Raw genomic sequence first — 19,216 nt, 5'->3', positions numbered from 1 at the left:
GACCCCGGCCCGGGCGTGGCCAGCCATCCTCTCGGCCACCTGGGCACCTAGACAGGTGTGGCCTTGCCACGTCCCGGCCACGTCCCGGCCCCAGCCCTGACCCAGCCCTACCCATCCCCTGTGCTCCCTGCTGTGGCCGCGCCTGACCTGCCCAAAACCACTCGAAGACACCGATGAAACCACCAGGCAACGCTTTGCCAGACACCGAGCCTCTTGGGGCTCAGCCGGGCGGAGCCCAGGCAAGGAAGGGCCCGGAGCGGAAAGAGAAAACAGCCCAGGGCCGGCTGCAGGAGAGCAGGGGAGGGCGGGCGAGGGCACCGGGCTCCCAGCCATTCATGCAGCCCTTGGGCGCGGGCGGCTGCCCGGGACTCCCCAGACAGAGAGTGAGCAGGGCCCAGGGGCGTCCAGGGGCACTCTGGCTGGAGGGCGGCAAAAGGAGGGCGCGGCAAAACCCTACAGCGTCCGGTATTCCCAGACGGGATCCCATCCAAGTACTAACTGGGCCCGACGCTGCTTAGCTTCCGAGATCAGACATGGTCAGGATGGTATAGCGGTAGATGGGAAAGGCTGTTGCCTGCCGCCCCAAGAGATCGAGAGTGGCCTCCCGTGCGCCCGCGTTGCCCACGTCTGCAGCGCACCTACTGGTGGTGGGGAGGAGGTGCGGGGATTCTGCCACGGAGGCGGCGGCTGGCAGGCGCCAGCTTCGCTAACGCACCGCGGGTCTTTGCGGTTAGCGGCGGTGCTGAAGGTCCGGTTGGGTGCTCTCGCATCCCGGGATTGCCCAGGCCCCGGGCCGCCCGCCTCCTCAGTCTTGGCTGCTCAACAGGAGCCCAGCTCGAGCGTGGCCCACTATCCTCTCCACCACCTGCGCTCCTAGGCAGGTGCGGCCTTGCCACGTCCCAGCCCAGCCCTGACCCAGACCCACCCCTACCCGTGCTTCCCGCGGAGCAGAGCCCAACCTGCCCCAAACCACGCGCAGACACCAGCCAAACCACCAGGCAACGCTTTGGCCAGCCACCTCACCCTCCACGCAGAGCTCTCAGCACTTGGGGCTCACACCCCGGAGCCCACGAAGGGAAGGGTCCAGAGCTGAGAGAAAAAACAGCTCACGGCTGGCTGCAGGAGAGTAGGTGAGGGCGGGCGAGGGGGCTGGCGCGAGGCCATTTTATTTCAGACACGTCCACCAGATGGCAGCAAAGAGTAACTTTTTTTTATGTCATACACTCTGGTGTTATTCCCCAAATGCCCACCAGATGGCAGCAGGAAATAAATTTTAATGATGACATACACTGAGGTGTTATTTTCAAAAATACCCGCGAGATGGCAGCAATGAAAAACTCTTCATAATGACATGCCCTGGGGGTTATTTTCAAAATGAACAAGACAGTGCAGCAGAAAGGACTTTATGAGGACCACTGTCATGTTATTCCCAAATTTCCCACCAGGTGGCAGCAGAGATTGACTAGTCATAAAGGACGACCTATATACAGGTGTGGTTCCCAAAATGCACACGAGATGGCAGCAAAGGATAACGAATAACGTTTCATGACCTACACTCTGGTGTTATTCACAAAATGCACACAAGATGGCAGCAGAGATGAGCGTGTCCCTGCCTTGAGGGCTCTACCCACAATTAAAATAAGAGTGCAGACCCTTGGCACTTAGCTCACTTTGAAATCACTCCTGTCCTTTACATATCTCTTCTCACCCTGTCCACGACCCCTGGCCCCTCCCCTGGCCCTCCCTGCCTGGGCCTTGTCTCCTCCTCCTATCCCGCCCCCTGGCCCCTCCTCCCCCACTCCTCCCCGCCCCCTCCCGTCGCTGTCCCTCCCAGCCCCGACCCGGTACCCCTGCCTTGTCCCCTGCCCGCCGTGGCTGGCAGCCAGCCTCCGCTGCACTGTCCAGAGCCGGCGTGGACGAGCGCTCGCCTCTGCTGCCCGCGCCCCGCTCTGGCGGCGTCACCCCCACCGCGCCATTGCGCTGGCCGGGGAGCACCCCCAGAGGTGATGCGGCGCAGACCCCTCGCGGGGCAGAGGCTGCTGCGCGCAGGTCTGGGGGGGGGGGGGTCCTGGGAGTGCGCCCGCCTCGCTCCTTCATCACTTGAAATAAATCCTGTTTTAGGCCCTTCATCTGCCTCATCTAACGTATTGCTTCCGTTTGCCAAATGAGACGGGAAATGCATTGTCTCCATTTTACCTGTATTGAAACCTAAAACTGATTCTAACCTAGTTCTGAGTCCAAGAACCTACACTTCCACAGGATCCTGCTTCCTCTCCAGAGACCACTCCCTTCCTACGGCATGGCGCTCCCTGCCCCCAGAGCGGGACACTCCCTGGAAGTGGGGCGCCCCCCAGAGCAGGGCCTCACTTAGATCAGGGCTCTTCCACTACAGGGGGGCCTCCTCCAAAGAGGAGGGCCCCATTAAGTGTGAGGCTCAGCTAGAAATGGGACCCCCATAAAAGCTGATCTCCCCCACAAGAGTGGGCTCTTTAACAGTGGTGTTGTCCCAGAAAGAGCAGGGCTCCCCACCTGGAAGAGACACCCCTCTTCGAGCTGAACTTTACCTTCTACAGCGCCGGCGAGGACGGCAGGTCCGGCTCGCGAGGCCCGAGCCCGGCTCTGTCGCGGGCAGAGTCTCCGGGGAAGCCGGGCCTCTGGGCCTCGCACGGCCGTGCTGGGCTGGACCAGAGCTTGTCCCGCGTGCGGACTCCAGGCGGAAAGTAGCCGATTCCTGGGTGTGCGCAAGCGGAAGACAGAACCGGGCAGCGCGGGGCTCCGGCCGCGCCCCCGACAGCTGCCCCCGCTCTCCAGAGACCGCAGCGAGGCCGCCTCCCGGCTGAGCCACCGAGGGACGAAGAGGTCCACGGCCGGTCCTTACCCCGGCCAGGGTCTCCGGGAGCCGGCGGGCCTGCGGGAGCTGAGGGCGCTTCGGGAGGGAGGCGACCGGGCCCGCGGGCCCGAGGCCGCGGACACCCCGCGGCCGCTCGCCTGGCAAGCGGGGGAGTCGGGATCGGTGCGCGGGGTGCGCTTACGCCGTGGGAGGCTGTCGGGAGCAGAGGCTGGACACCCCTGGACGCACGTGGGAACACAGCCCCTGAGAGTGGGGACCGAGTGACCGAGCAGAGGGGCCACTCGAACGGGGAGCGAGTCACCTCGTTCGAAGACACCTCTCCCTCCGGACGCGGCTGGGCCCGCGGGTTCGGGTCCGCACGTGCCCGTGTGAGCCCCTCCCGGTTCTGGAGATGCCCGGTCACCGCCCGGCGCGGGTGCCGGGCGCCGGTGTGCGGGCCCCGCCGCGGCGTCCTCCCCGCGGCAGGACAGAGCCCGAGCGTCTCAGGCTCTGGACAGAGGTTCGGCTGCCCAGCGAGCCTTCCGGGAGTGGCAGCCTCCCCCACTCCCGGAGCACCCGGCGTCCCCCGGATCCCCGCCCACCTCTGCTTCCCAGGAGGCGCGCATGGCCAGGCCTGCCGCTGCCCTGCTCCCCCATCCCTGACTGACCCCCCAGGGGTCTCACCGCCTAAACCCCCGCGACCAGCGTATTGGAGAGGCCAGCATCAGGCTCTTCCTGAGGGCCCCGGGTGTCCCCCCAGCAGGAAGGCCAGGCCCCTGGTGCGGTCTCTCCCCAGAGGCCCTGCTGAGGGAGTGGAGAGCACCCCCACCGGCCCCCATCTCTGGGTGCCCTTGAGAGCACCCCTCCAGGAGGAGCTGCAGGGCCCCTGGGGCCCTCGCCCACCTGCCCAAGCCCTGCGTGCATGTGGAGCTTGGCCAGAGCTTGGCTTCTGCGCGGCGGTGCCGTCACTAGTGCTGTCGGGGACCCCTGTGGGAGTTCCCCGAACCCGGTCCCAGTAGAGACGTGCCGCTGTGGGCCACGGTCCGCTTGTCAGGGCGAGGCCACTTCCTCCGCAGAGATCTTGGGGGCCGGACATTCTTGGCGGGCAGTCGGGGAGGCACACGGGTGCCAGGAGCCATCTCTGCCCTTCTGAGACCCCCGAAAGGAGCCCCGGCCCCCACGGCCGAGCCGCCGCCCGCCTTCGTGTGCGCGGGTCGGAGCTAGTCCCAGATCCTCGTGCCTGTGCGACAGCTCTTTCCCCAGACCACGGGCCATCTGGTCATCTGACCCCACACGAGCGGCTGCTGGTGAGACACACACACTCACACTCACGGTCCAGGGTGAGAAAGGCAAATGCAGACCTGACACATGTCAGGGCCAAAACCCTTTAACCCACGGACGCCCCGTGACGCCCGCCGAGGGCTGCCAGTGGCCGCTCCTCCCAGGCCCACACCCGCCGGCTCTCAGACTCGCCTTGCGCCTGCCCCAAGGGAAGCCAGCCTCGCAGAGAGCGCTCTCCAGTCTGGTGCCCCCTCCTTGCCCGGCCCCAAATGCTTCTTGAATTGGATGCGTGTCCACTAGCCACCCAGCAGTGCCTCACGGATGAGGACTCTGCTGTGCCAGGCCTGGAAGAGACGCGGCTCCTCCGGGGAGAAGCCAGGCCGAATGCAGGAGCCTCGGCCCAGCCCCATGCTCAGGGTCTGCAGATGACACACGCCGGGCCCCGGCCACAGGTCAGCAGCCCCCGGGCCTGAAGTCGCCCCATGTTGCCCCGCCCCTCCGTCTGCCCGCTCGCTCGCTGGTGCTGCCCGGCGCCTCCGCCGTGGGAACATCGGCCCCTGAGCTCCTGCCAGGGCCGGGCTGGCCGGGCTTTCCTCCGGGCCCCTCCGGCTGCAGGCAGCGGTCACAGGCAGGGCCACCACAGTGCGTCTTGGACGCGGGGTGAGCGTAACTGGAATCTCGGGTTCTGTTCTTTTTAACAAGCTGCGCGTGGTCAGCGGAGGGGCCTGGAGTTAGGCTCAGGGCGCCGGGCACACCACCTGCGAGCCTGGGCTGAGGCCCCACCCTGCTCCCCGGGGCTCCAGGCCAGGCCTGGAGCTGGGTGGCCTGGTCCGCGTGGCCCTCGGCAGACGAGGGGTGAGCGCAGGAGCCTGGGCAGATGTCCCCCAGGAGACTGGGACCAGGGGCGGTGGGCCACGCACGGCGAATGGCCCTCTGTGGAAACTGCTTCGTTCCCAAACTTGAGGAACAAAAACAAATGGGACACTTTTCTAGGACGCGATTGAACTTTACTAGGGCTGTTTTGTCCGGGGACATCTCTGGGTTTTTAACCTGGGTCACCAGGGAGCCCAGCTCCTGTGCCTCGAGGGCACGAGCCGCAGACAGCAGGGGGTCACGCTGGGGACTGGCGAACACCCTCTGGTGACGTCGAGTGAAGTCCCGCCGCCTCGTGCACACACCACACCTGCTCGACAGTGGCGGGCCCCACCCCTGGCTCAGAGGCACCGCTGCCAGGCAGGGCCCCGAGGGGCGGCCCCCACACCCACACCCCCGAGCTGCCCTTTGGCCCCGTCTCCCGCTGCCTCTGTCTGCCTCTCACCCACCTCTTACTCTGTGTGTCTCTCTGTGTCTCCGTTCCAGCCGTGACCTTCCCGGACCGGCGCTGGTCCAGGTGGCCTGGAGCTACCTGCTCTAGCCCTGCCCCAAATGACGGTGATGTGTGTGTGTCGGGGCTGGGGTCAGGTCTGTCGTGGCTGGGGTCAGGTCTGTCAGCAATCGTTTCACAGCCGTCGGTGTTGGAACGAAAGACAAATTAACGAGAGTGTTTCTAGGTGGCGTGGGAGACCTCGCAGAAGATGACCCGAGCGGGTTGGCCTAAGCATTTCTCCACTAAGTCAAGCAAAGAGGCAGCTGCGGACGGCACCGGAACACACGGGGGGCTGAAGGGAGAAGAGCCACTTGGCGAGGTCCGACCTGTCCCTCAAGATAACCCTGTGCTGGACGGCACGTCTGGGAAGCGTGTTCCGCCACCTTCGGAGTGGACAGCTGGACGTCACGCCAGGGAGGCTGACAGCCCCCCTGGCCTCCCGCCCCACCTCGGTGCCGCCTGCAGTTTGGGTCCCAGGGCTGCAGATGAGGAGGAGGCAGGCGGCCAGGGGGACAGGCCTAGAGCTGGGGTAAATGTGTTCCACCCAAGGAGGCTGCTCCGGGACGAGCTCATTGCAGCTCTCCAGTGCAGGCCAGCCTCCCAGTGGGCCCAGGCGGCGCTGCGTGGGGGCCCAGGCACCCTCCCCCCACCCCCGAGCCAAGCGCTCAGGAACCAGCCGAGCTCCACAAGGACATGCCGGCTACCCCCGGACACCTTGCCAGCGCCAAACAGGGACCCAGGACCAAAATAGCCATCAGGTGACCACAGGGCTGGCTCGTCACATCCCGAAGCGAGCCGCCCCTAGCAGCTGCAGCTAAAGATAGGCGCAGAGGGCAGACGTGCGTCTTTGGGCGACGCGTGGGGGCCGGCACGGTCCTGCCTTTGCCCCCGCGGCGGGCGCGATGAGGTCGCTGCGCTTCGCCTCCGCCGAGGCCCTGGTGTCCCACCCTCAGGTGGCCCTGCAGAGCCTGGACAGTGTGGCCTACAGCCTCTACCCCCTCTTGTTCAAAGCCGGCTACCTGCGGGAGCGGGCGGAGGTGGTCCAGGCGCTGCTGGGGCGCTGGCCGCTGGAGGAGTTCCGGCTGGGCGCTGTGCTGGGGCCGAGCGCGGACCACGAGGCCGACCTGCGGGACCGCGCCTGCAGGGCCTGCCTGGAGGCCTGCGTGAGGGGCCTGGCGGAGCACGTGCTCCAGGGCGGGGGCTGGCGGCGGCTGCGGCTGGCCGACCTCACGGGAGTCCGAGACGTGCAGGTGCAGCAGTGCCCATGCGGGAGGGCGCTGGGCAGGTGGGGCCGCACCGAGCTGCTGGCCAGGACCTGCTGCGAGCTGCAGGCCAGCCCCCACGCGGCCCGGCGCCCCGTCACGGTCCTGACGGACCTGTTCGTCACCGACGGCAACTTCCAGATGGTGCTGCGGGCCCTGGGACCGGCGGGCCCTGCCCCGCTGCGGGTGCGCTGCTTGTCCTTCCGGGCGGACAGCCTGGGCCCTGACCAGCTGCTGCAGGTGCTGTGTCTGGCCGGGCCTGGCGAGCTCCGCAGGCTGCAGGTGGTGCACAATGTGCGGCTGCACGCAGGCCACGTGCAGCAGCTGCTGGCCCAGGTGCGCTTCCCCCGGCTGGCCTCACTCACCCTGCCGGCCAAGGCCTTCGACGCGCCCCCTGGCTGCACCCCAGGCACCGATGGCGAGGACCCCCTCCTCACCTCCATCGCCTGGGAGCTCAGCCAGATGACGCAGCTCACTGAGCTGAGCGTGGCTTTCTCCACACTGACCGGGAAGATCCAGAGACTGCTCGGGTGAGTCTGGGGTGCCCCTGGGGTGACCAGATGGAGGCAGGCGGAGGGGACAGTCTCTGCTCACAGCCCCTCGCCTAGGTGGTAGAGAGAGGGCTCTCTTGGGGGCTGGGTAAAGATGCACCAAGGACACTGCGATGGGTTCTCGTGACTTACAAGAGGTCCGGAGCAGCAGGAGGGGCAGACTGGTGGGCGGGGGCGAAGCGTTTCCAGTTAGTAAGCAAACGAGGGAAGCACTAGTTACCAAACCAATAACGCGGAAGGAACTACATCGTGTTGCATTAACTACCCCCGGAACAGGACAAGGCTGCCCCCAGCTATCCGCGGGCCGCGCTCTCCTCGAAGGCTCGGTGGGGCGGGGAGGTGGGTGGTCTGCTTCCGAGCTCACTCACGTGACTGTAGGTGGCGCCCGGGCCGCACGCCGCGTGGGCTTCTGCACGAGTGGCGGCGGCGGCGGCCGGGAGGCCTCGGAGCCGCAGTGCCGGGTGCAAGGCCGTGCTCACCGCCTCCTCTCGGGAGCGAGCCGTCACCACCACGTGAGTGTCGGCGCCAAGCCACCGGCACGCGAGGGCGGGGGCACAGGCGGACCCGCGGGCCACCTCGGCGGCTGCCTGCCATGAGCACACTCAAGAACGTTTACAGAAAATTTAACTTCTCAGTTCTCGAGCCAGGGAGTGTGACGGTGTCTCTTCTCGTTTAGGAAGCCCTTGGCATACAGGTGTTTCTCTTTCATACAAAGGAACCAAAAAAGTCACCAGCCCAGATGGTGGGGGCTGCACTCCCCCCACGGTAGGTGTCGGGCCCTCGGGACCACCCAGGTTTGGTGATTCTCACGAGGACTCGGCATGTAGTCGTCCTCACGGCTGTTTCACAGAGAAAGGACACAGAGCACCGTCCACAAAGGGAAAAGGCACGTGGGGAGAGGCCTGGGGGCCAGCAGAGCCCCCCGGCACCGAGCCGTGAGGACTCGTGAATGCGCCATCCACCAGGGAGCCCGTTAGGCACCCGCACCCAGGAGTCTTCAGGGGCTGGTAGGGGTCCTGCCAGGCCAGGCGCACACAAGATTCCAGGCTGCAGAAGGAAGTAGGCGCTCGGCTTGAACAATACCATTTGCGTACGCGAGCCAGGGCCAGGGACCACTGCCAGCTGGGTGGTGGGACCGCGCCGAGCCCGAGCCCCAGGCGCGGCCCGCCCAAGGCCGGCAGCCGGGCCTGCTCTGCTTACCGGTTTCCACACGGGAGGCCCCGGCAGGTCCAGATGGGGGAGGCCTGAGGCCAGGCCCGGTGGGAGCAGTGCAGGTGGTGAGCAGGGCTCAGGCCTGGGCCCAGCTGAGGGGGAGCTGACAGGGCTTCCTCGTGGGGGATGAAGGCACGAGAGAAATGGAAATGGAAACATTCACCACAGTTCAGGGATTGGGCACTTGCAGAGCTGGGCCACAGGGAGCAGGCCGCAGGGAGCAGGCCGCAGGGCAGAAGCCGGGGCTCAGCACGCACAGAGCTCAGGGGTGGGGGGAGGCAGCCTCAGCAGGAGAACGGGCAGGGACACAGGGCAGGACCCCGAAACCCTCCTGTGCTCAGCGCTCAGCCCAGGGACCCCAGGTGGAGGCCCAGTGTCCTGGGTGCAGGTGGACCGAGAACGTGCGTCCGTCACAGGCCCCCAGTACGGTGCTGCTCCCGACTTTGAGAACCGCTGGCCATAGCAGGGTCTCCCTGGGCTGTGCGTGTGCCGAGCGGGGCCACCTACGCCGCCTCCAGTGGAATGGGAGGGGCTCCCAGGCCCCAGGCAATGCGAAGGCCGGACCAGCCCTGAGATCTGCGGGCTCCTGCTCTCGGAGCAGGCGGGTGTCCTACCCCCTGCCGGTTCTCACGCGTCCCGCTGCCCCACAGGCACATGAGCTGACGTCCGCTGCAGGGGCGCCGGCAGCCCGTCCCTCCCTCGGCCCACGGAGGGGGTCGGCAAAGCAGGAGCTGGGGACAGAGGCCAGGCCTCCTCCGGGAAAGCGACCTTCCCCACGGCCGCCGTAGCAACGCGGGACGCGGGTGCCGCGCAGGGCTGTGCCCCGCGAGGCTTCGCTCACGCTGGATGCGCGCGCTTCCCCGCCTCGCCGTGTCTGCTTCTCCTTTCGATTTGTTCCACTAGTTACAAACGTCAAAGCCATTTCGGTTCCTAGGCAGAACGAAATCGGGCAGCGGGTGGCTGGGGCCCTCTGGGCATTCTGGATGCCGAGGCAGGACCCCCTCCCCGGCCCCTCACCTGTGCCCTCTCCGCCCCCCTGCAGCCCCCTGCGGACCCCGCTGAGAGTGCTGGACCTGGCCAACTGCTCCCTGAACCACGCGGACATGGCCTTCCTGGCAGACGGGGCCCACGCCGCCCACCTGGAGGTGCTGGACCTCAGTGGGCACAGCCTGGTCCACCTGTTCCCGTCGACCTTCTCCAGGCTGCTGGGCCGCGGGGCCCGGACGCTGCGCTCCCTCACTCTGGAGGAGTGTGGCATCGAGGACGGCCACGTGAGCATGCTGGCTCTGGCCCTGGGCCCCTGCCGCCAGCTGCAGGAGCTGCGCCTCCTGGGGAACCCGCTGTCCGGCCTCGCGCTGCGGCGCCTCTTCCGGGCCCTCTGTGACCTGCCCCGGCTGCGCCTGGTGGAGTTCCCAGTACCCAAGGACTGCTACCCGGAGGGCAGCGCCTACCCCCAGGATGAGCTGGCCATGTCGCGGTTCGACCAGCAGAAGTACGACGCCATTGCCGAGGGCCTGCGCAGGGTGCTGGCGCGAGCCGGCCGCGAAGACATCCAGCTCTGCACCCCCGTCTTCGGAAGTTTCGACCCAGACATTCAGGAGACGAGCAGCGAGCTCGGCGCCTTCTTGCTGCAAGCCTTCAGGACGGCCCTGGAAAACTTCTCCCGCGCCCTGAAGCAGATGGAGTAGGGCCCCGCGGGAGGCGGGGGGTGCGCCTGCACCGCCCTCTGCTCGACGCATCTCTCAGTGAGTGTCGCTCACGCTGTCCCTCAGGCGCCCAGGAGAGGAAGGCCTGCCTCCCGGGAGACGGGAGGACGATGCCCTGGGGCCGGCAGAAGTGCCTGCCACAGCGGGGGGCACAGGGCGGCCCGGGGGACCTGCGCATGGCCACTGCTCGCAGGCGGGGCAGGAGCCGAGAGGTGGCAGCAGCAGGACGTCGGGCTGGTGTGACTGGGGGAAAGAGAGAGAACAGGTCACGAAACAGATACGGGAAACAACCGGCTGGGAAGGGTGACCGAGAAGAGCAGGGCGGTGCCCTCTGCCCCTCCCCTCGGCGTCAGCTGTGCCGCTGCCCCAGCGAAGTCTGCTTGAAGACTCACAAGGGAAACTAGGCTTCAGTTAACAGCTTCCGTCCACTTCCGAGAGGGGGAGTGTGTTTGGCTCTGCTGCTGCTGGCTGAGCTGAGTGGGGTCAGCACAGCCCAGGGCCTCGGGAGAGTGGCCGTCACTGCGGGAACCCCCCCCCCCGCCCGGTCCTCCAGCCTCCATGGACCCTCCGCAGAGGTCAGGGCCCGCTTCTGTTCTCACAGTCCTGGCACCTGAGGGGACCTGAGGGACTTGATCCCACCCAGCTCTGAACTGTGCAGAGGTGAGTATGAGGATGATTAAATACAAGTAAAACTGAAGTGTGGCTTATTCACGTGTGCTTAACTTCAATGCAGTTCGAAAGTGTTAAAGAAACCTGAGTCTGAAAATAAGTTTCTAAAGACAGAAGCTACTGCTTGACCTTGCCAAAGCCTTCTCACGCCTCAGCCATCCACGGTGCTCCCTGAGGGTTTGCCACCCCGTGCAGGCAGGCGCCGCTCCCAGGAGTGCCCCCACCGGTGCTCCCGCCCCTCCCCAGGTGTGCCCCGACTCTCTCCCACCGCCTGGCGGCCCCGGGCTGTGGGTCCTGGTGACGCAGGGTCTGCCTGCTGGGTGGCACCACCTCCCACAGCAGCAAGAGGGGAGGGAGGCGCTGCCTCGTGACGCTCCTGCTCCCCGGCTCTGCTCTCTGCTCACCGGCCGCACACCCCGGATCCATCGGATCCACCCAGCCAGTAAAGTCTCTACCTCAGGCAGGTGAGTTTGCTCCTGTAAGCAGCTCTTGGGAAGAGAGTAGACACTGGGCAACATTTTGAAATGATTGCGAAGAGCAGAGTAGCGTCCACTGTCTGTCTGTGGAATTCTCCTGATGACAGACTCGGCCTCTGGTGCCAGCTGGATGGGACCCCAGCATGTGCGTAGCTGAGCCCAGCCACTGTGGTGCAGAAGGGCCCAGGGGTGCTGCGGTGAGCAGGGCCCCCGGGGAGCAGCCCCGGCCCCAGCTGACCATGCACCTGGCTCCTGGGGGCCCGCTCAGCCCCGCCCGACTGTGCCCCTTCCAGCCACAGGGGTTTCCACTGCACGGCCCGCGACTTGTGGCTCTGACATTGCCTGACGTGACAGTGGCAGAGGACATGGTCAAACCGTGGGCGTAAGAAAACGCACTCGGAAATGTCTAATCACTGTGCTGTTCGCCCAAAACTAATACATGTCAACTATACTTGAAAAGTAAATTCAAAAAGGAAAGAAAATGCACTCAGTACCAGAGGCCAGACAGGTGAACGGCACGGAGACCACACGAGACCACCATCCGGCACACCACCCTCTATACCCACACCCACTAAGGACTTGCTTGAGTTCTCTGGGGCAGCTTCCTCGTCTCTAGCATGGGTCTGAAGATTGAGAACACGGCAGCATAAATTCCGTTAGATTCAGCATGCAAACTGTTCCCAACAGAGCAGCTCAGTGATCATACCCTACAATTACACTGGAAGCTTAATATTTTTAGTAGTTTGTCTTATTGCCATATAGACAGCTGAGCAGGCAGCCAGGGTGAAAACAAGATTTGAAAGCAGATGGACCTTAATCCAGTCTCTGCCGGGCCACGTACTATCAAATGACAGTAAGGAATCTACTGGTGGCTCAGAGCCAAACCGCCTGGTCCACACTGGCTCGACATTGCCACCAGAGTGGCCTGGGGCAGGTGAACTTCTCCTGAGCCCCGTGCAAGTTCTTGCACCTGTAAAATAAGGACACATAGAAGAGCTCACACAACGGGCCAGGGACAACTGTCCTCCTGAAGGCGGCTCACAAGGCTGGCCCTTGGCGGCATCTGGGACCCTGGGCGTGGGGAGAGCCCCCACCACAGTATCCGGAAAGAGCGCTCGCTGCGCCCACACCCTGCGGCGTTTGGACTGGATGCCTGCTTTCCTTCCGGGGGTCTGGAGTTTGCTGAGGAAGTGCCGTGCCAGGCAGAGTGTCCATGTGGCCAGCCCGCAACAGAAACCCTGGGTGCTGCCTCCAAGGAGCACCCTGGGTCGGCGACTTCTCACATGTGGTTACAGCTCATTGCTGGGGATCGAGTCCCCTGAGAGGGGACTCTGGGGCTGTGCCTGGGAAGCTCACTCTGCACTGGGTGCCTTTCCCTCTGTCCTTTCCACACACTAAATCTCAGCTGTGAGCACAGCTCTGCGCTGGGTCATCAAACCTAGGGGTGGTCTCGGCCCCTGGACCCAACAGCAGTAAGGTACTTACAACGTAGCAATAGGGCTGGGGCTACTCGAGTGACATGTGCAAAGCATAGTAAAAGCTGATTCACATCAGCTTTGCGAGAAATGGGGTCATGAGCACCTGCTAACCTTGCAGCGTGTGGCAAACACTGGGATAATCTACGTCAAAACCTTTTGTAAAGAGTAAAGAATCACACACATAAAAACGTGCTGCGTTTAAACTGCTTTTATTACATGTCATCGCTAATAAACAACATCTGTTTATCGAACACAGACTTAAGCCACACTTTAAACACATATGGGGTATTGGCTGGATTCGAGAAGCCCTTTTTTCCCTTTGGAGAGCTCTTTAAAACAATATAAAACCTTGATTTTTCTACTTTCCTAGAACTGCTAGGCATTTCTACCCATTATATGACAATTGCTAAATGTAATTCTGGGAGAGAGGAAAATAATTCAAAGAGAAAAACAGAACTCATTCAGGGAGTGATAAAATCAGATAAAATTTCTTACGAGAGGACCACTACTGTATTTGACTTTCTTAAAAACAATTTTACCCTCGTTTAATAAGATGCTGACTGCTTTTAGAAGAGGCTCCTGAAAGACGGCTTCCTTCAAAGCTGAAGGGGGTCGGGGAGGGAACCCCTTGTCGGCCATGGCCTGCTGTCCTGCACAGAGAGTGGCAGGCTGGGAGGCCACTCTGCTGGCAGGTGGCTGTATGTGCATGTGGCCACAACACAGGAAGCACAGGAAGAAAAAAGGGAACATTGGCTAACCCTGACCTGGAGTTGTTAGAGTAAGTTGTATTTCATTCCTCTTATTTTTCTAGTATTGCCTTTTCTACTCTCTTAAACTTTCTCAGTTGGACAGTTAGTTCCCAATATTTGAGATACAGCCACATGAGCCTCCCGTTTTGGCGTCTGTTGGTGTTCCAGACGTCACCGCAGTAGGTATCGTGCTTAAATATGTCGGTCAAGCCTGCTGCCACCTCCAGGTCAGCAGCCACCGGGTCGGTGGACGCCCGGACCAGCAGGTTCTTCTCTATCTCCAGCCGCCTGCTGCGCGGCAGAAGCAGGCTGCAGTAGATGCTCTGTCTCTCAGAGAGGGCGTCCTCCAGGTCCTTCAGCAGGAGCCCCGCTCGGCCCTGCCAGCCCTCCTCCTCCTCCAGGCAGCTCAGGTACGCACTCCTCAAGGGCTGCACCTGGCCCCTTTCCTGCATGGCCTGAGCCCGCTCCTGCTCCAGGAGCTTCCTCTCTTCTGCCAACTTGCGGCCCTGAGAGACGAGGGCTTTTCGGTAACTCGTCGTCCTATTTTGCTCCTTTTCCAGTTCCAAGGACAACTGAGCCACGGCGCGCCGCCCTTCTGAGATCGTGGCGTGGTACTTGGCTTCGAGATCCCGCTGGAAAGCCGCTGTTCTCTGGCGGTAGGCTTCTCTCTCTCTCTCTATTTCTTTCTGGGACTCCCGAGACCAAATCCAGCCTGACGCGCACGCATTGGGGGAGAAAAACAAACAGTGAAAAGCCAGAACTGACGTTTGATCGTCTTTAAAGAAAACATAAAGCAGCTAAGGACAGCACTTCGATAAAATCTTAAGTCCTGAGAGGTACAAGAAAGACCACATTTTGTATGAAACTATGTAACGTGCAAAGTCCTACATCAGATAAAGGCTCCCGAAAGACAGTGTGACAAAGAATGGGAGGGACAGCCGCTTCCGGTCCTCTGATTTCTCACCGCTAAGAAAATCCTACTGCTTCCCTTCGCCCTCAAACCTACGCTGGCTGCAGTGCCCCCAAGGACTCCTGGCAAAGTTTACAAATTAACATGGGTTACTTTTTGAAAAAATTAACATGGACATACTTCAAATGCTGTTGGCTAGGCTACAGAAATGAGTCAATTTCAAAACGTGTTCTACTTTCTAATCGTCACTAGTCAACAGCTGAAGTCTCGGATGTTTCCTTATGTTATGTTAGGGGGACATAAAAGTAGGAGTGAGAAGTTCAGCCTACAGACATGGCGTCAACGGCTGGAGGCCAAGCAGGGACTTCCACTCCCGTGTGGGAGTGAGGGGCCGCGCTGCCCTTCTCCTGTCCAAGAAGCTGGCCGAACACAGTTAATAAAAACCATTCTCATAACATAAAACCCAAAATGCTCAGGTTTCAATAGGAAACCACTCTTCATAACCAAGAACTGGGAACATCTCAAACTGATTTAAAAAAAGATAATCAACAGATGCCAATGCAGAGATGTGTCCTCAGACAGAGTTCAAGGCAGTCATCATAACAGAAAGTCTAACAAAGAAATAGAAAGTTTCAGCAAAGAAACAGAAAATCAAAAAAATGGAAATTTTAGAACTGAAAAAATACAATGACCAGAGTAAAAAAACAAGATGCCGAAATAGGTGTGGAGAAGAGAGAGAACCCTGGAAGGGCTGAAATTCTCGCTATGTCCCTCATGAATACAGAGATAAAAGTCCTCGCCAAACCTTAGAGATAATTCTGTAACACGTAAACAGAATGAAGCAGCATGACTAAGTGGGGACTAGTCCCACCACGTAAGACGGACATTCAAAAGTCAATCAGTGTGATCCAAATGTATTCGCAGGCTAAGGAAGAACATCACATGATCGTAACAACTAATGCAAAAAAACAGTGGACAAACAAAACCCAACACCCATTTCATGACAAAGACCCAGAGAAACAGGAACGAGGGACTTCCTTGCCTTATCAAGCATCTACGGAAAACCTACACATAGCTACCGCTGCGCTTCGTGAAGACTGAATGCTTCTCCTTGAAGATCAGGAGCTAGTTGACAGAGTCCTGGAAGTTTCGGCCAGTGCAAGAAAGCAAGAAAAAGAACCAAAGGCAAACAGACTAGAAGGGAAAAAATAAAACCCAAGTCGCATACCTCATATAAAAATTAGCTCAAAATGGATCACTGACTTTTTCGTAAAACTAAAACTTTAGGAAATAACATCAGTATCTACGGGATCTGGGGCTAGGCAAAAGTTCTCAGACTTGGCAGGAAAAGCATGACCCATCGAAGGAAAAGCTGATAAACTGGACTATGTCAAAAATCAAACCTTTTGCTCTGTGAAAAGCTCCACCAAGAGAATGAACAGACAAGCTACTGACTGAGAGATGTCTGCAAACCAGATATCCAATATAGTACAGAATCTAGAACTCAGTGAAACCTCGAAAGTCAGCATTAGAAAACTATCCAACCGGAAAACAGCCGACGGGAAGAGACGTTTCATAGAGGAGGGTGTGCACTGATGGTGGAAAGTCAGTGAAAAGATGGCCAACACCGTCAGCCACGAGGGAAACTCAGGGAGCCACAGCGGCCACTGCGGCACACCCGCAGAAATGCAAGGGGGACCCCAGCCTGCCCACGGCACGCGGCCCCGGGCCACTGAGACCCTGCTGCCGAGAACGCCGAACGGTACAGCCACTTGGGGGAAGGTTTTGGCGCTTTCCCAAGAAACTGAACATTGATTCCCCTGCAGGCTGACACAGTCAGTGGTTTCTGTGACTCAGTGATGTGCATGGAGCCTGCTTGTCGGTGAGACTGGCAGACCCAGATCCAGGCCTCTGGCGATGCCATTTACACGCGCACGAGCCTGCTGACTTGCCAAAACTCTACTTGACACTTGGAAAGGCTACCTGTTGCCTGTGGCTACAGCAATGAACTTGGTGAGTGACTCAAAAGTCTTAAAAATTATACTTACTAATGTCATAACTACTTTGACGCTGGGAGAGGCCCTGAGGTGACTTTCATTTTTTGTTTTGTTTTTCGGACTCATCTCCAGCTTTTACAGCCTTTCATAATAACCATTACTCTGAAGTTCTTGCCTTTGGACTTTTAAAATGTTGCCCAGAAGGGTTGAGGAATATTTTTTCTTCTTAGTTGTCTTGTTTAGGTAATATGATCAGCGAAACCTTTTAGCTGCATTCTCATAAAAAAAAATGTATAATTACATGGTTGAGAAATTACACTGCAACACTGGGGTGTTAACTGACCCCCCAGCATACTGTAAAAGTGGATAAACGGGGTCGATAAGGCCACTCTTGTCGGCCTCCACGCAAACTTGTTGACCCAAGAAACCTAGGCATGGAAAAAGCCACTCCAGAAAAAGTGTCACTGCAAGTGGAGGGAGTGGTTACTTTTCTTCCATTCGGTTATTCAGTGTCTCACATTCTTAAGTGACAACTCAGGGCCATGGAATATGACAAAATAGTAAACCAACTCCTGAACCTCAGAAAATTTATCATGTAGTGGGGGATGTAAGCTAAGTTACAATCAACTGGTGACTGGTAATTTCCCCAAGCAAAGAGGAGACACTCTGGCCAGGCCAAGTGGGTTTCCCAAACTGAGTCTCACTAAGACCAATTCCCAGACATTATGCAGATGCCCATAGCATTTCCTTCTCAGGCCTGTTTTACCCCCTCGATCCTTGAGGGCGACTAAAGCGAGAGAACCCGAGATGATAGACAGTTATTAAAACCCATTCCACACAAAATGCTTCTGCGTATTTTGTCTTAATTAACCCTCACAACGCATCAAGGTAATTCTGATTTGCCACCTCCCATGGATGGGGAAACTGAGGCTCAGAGGGTTAAGTAATTTGACCAAGATATGCCACTTGGGATGAAACTAGGAATACACTTGCACCTGTCAGGTCCCAAAGCCCAAGGTCTTTGGGCCCCACACCATCAGCCCAGAAAACAACTGTTAGGAAAACTGTGACTTACGGAAAGCAGCCAATCCCAGCATGGGAACCAACAGGGCATAATTCCATCTGCTTCCATCACCCCCGTCAGCCCTTGAATTAGGCCGAATATTCCAATTTGGGGGGTCATTTAAATTATTCATGAAGATATACCTTGAAGTAAATAATAAAACCATTAACTTTTTGAAAGGTATAAAATATATCTAATATATCTGTCACAATTGTATCATCTACATGGCTCATATGAATCCTTCAAAAGGAGCAAACAAGAACGCAGATAAAAGCAATTCACAACACCCTGGGGGAGACACATGTCTCAGGGAGCTACATTCAAGAAGAATAAGCTCTTCACTATAAAGGTTTAAAATTATGGTTCTACATAAAGATATAAAAATAAGGTGTCGAGACAACGTCGGCTTTAGGAAATGGTGAAAAGCGTTCAGGGCCGAGGGGAGAGCCGGTGAAGGGAGAAGGCTGTCTGCCATTCCTTCTGACACTGAGGTTACAAACTCCTGTGCTCTCGGCTGTTTCTGCCTAAAGCTGGGGTTTATCTGAGCGGGCGCTGGGTGGGGTCCAAGTGCGACTGCCACGCTGCTGTGGGCCCGCGAGGATGCGCATTTTCACAAAGCACCGTCATGAGGGCTTTCTACTTGTTTCTCTGTGACAGCCACAAATCGTACAGGCAGATTACAAGAGCAGGAATCAAGCGAAACATAAGAAAAATAAAATTTCATTCAATTTTGAAAAATACAATGCTTTTTTTCTTTTCAAAAAACACTTGTTTAACAACTAAATCAAAATTCTGGCTGTCGAAAAAAATTGGCTCAGGATTTAATGTTAAGGAGTTGCTGCTGACATAATAAAAAGTTAGTTGTCAGAAAGTGCTAAACTGCATAGCTTCCAAAGGAAGCAGGGGCGCGCGGCCTGAGAGGCGTACTTCTAATAACAGCGACGCCACCCTGAGAAAGGAGAAAGCCTTATGCACAAACATATTCCTTATGGCCTTATTTACCAGCAACGACAACTTGTAAATAACATAAATGTCAAAATGGGAACGGAACGGTCCATTGTAAAATTACTCAAAATAATTCAAAATTCTGTTAAACACAACTGAGCCAGAGAAAGGTCTTAATAATCTAAAGTCGGGCGAAAAGCGGGATGGTCACAGCGCTTTCGACTACCGCCACTGTCCTCTTGCACGCCACTGCGTTGCACAAAGCATTTCAGAAGTTACATAAGCACGAAAAATAAACACCGCGTGGCCCGCAGCGGAAGCCCGCACAGCTGGGCCCGGACGCCTGGGCCCGGAGCTGCCCCGACCCCGGCCGGGCCGTCCGCCCCCCCCTCAGCCGCGGGGCTTCCGCAGGACGGATCCTGGCCCGCCCCCGAACGTGGCCCGGCTCCGGCCCCGGCCCCGCGCGCTGGCCGACCCCCGACCTACCCCCCGGCGGGGAGCGCCAGATGTGCGACGCCCGAGCTCCGCGGTCCCCGGGTCCCCTTTGCGCGGGCGCGGCGCCCACCCCGTCCCCTTTGCGCAGGCGCGGTGCCCCCACGCGCCCCCCCGGGGTCGCGGCGAGGTGCGCAGGCGCGGTGCCCCCACGCGCCCCCCCCGGGGTCGCGGCGAGGTGCGCAGGCGCGGTGCCCCCACGCGCCCCCCCCCCCGGGTCGCGGCGAGG

The 19,216-nt window shown here is 59.5% G+C and overlaps 2 protein-coding genes across 2 annotated transcripts; one reads left to right on the top strand and one right to left on the bottom strand.

Annotated features, from left to right (window-relative positions):
• The first annotated feature begins 6,353 nt into the window (after positions 1-6,353).
• LRRC14B (leucine rich repeat containing 14B) lies at positions 6,354-10,378 on the top strand. Its single transcript, XM_016124660.2, has 2 exons — positions 6,354-7,269; positions 9,545-10,378. Exons 1-2 carry the CDS (start codon positions 6,380-6,382, stop codon positions 10,188-10,190), a joined length of 1,536 nt encoding a protein of 511 aa, XP_015980146.2. The 5' UTR covers positions 6,354-6,379; the 3' UTR covers positions 10,191-10,378.
• Positions 10,379-13,024: 2,646 nt separating this feature from the next.
• CCDC127 (coiled-coil domain containing 127) lies at positions 13,025-19,106 on the bottom strand. Its single transcript, XM_016124698.2, has 3 exons — positions 18,982-19,106; positions 17,563-17,693; positions 13,025-14,292 (listed from the first exon to the last, which is right to left on the bottom strand). The coding sequence occupies exons 2-3, from the start codon at positions 17,681-17,683 to the stop codon at positions 13,631-13,633; spliced, it is 783 nt and encodes a 260-aa protein (XP_015980184.1). The 5' UTR covers positions 17,684-17,693; positions 18,982-19,106; the 3' UTR covers positions 13,025-13,630.
• Positions 19,107-19,216: the final 110 nt, after the last annotated feature.

This window comes from Rousettus aegyptiacus, unplaced genomic scaffold, assembly GCF_014176215.1.
Source record: "Rousettus aegyptiacus isolate mRouAeg1 unplaced genomic scaffold, mRouAeg1.p scaffold_m13_p_8, whole genome shotgun sequence".
In the NCBI taxonomy this organism is placed as follows: domain Eukaryota; kingdom Metazoa; phylum Chordata; class Mammalia; order Chiroptera; family Pteropodidae; genus Rousettus; species Rousettus aegyptiacus.
This window is presented reverse-complemented; position numbering and strand designations above follow the sequence as displayed.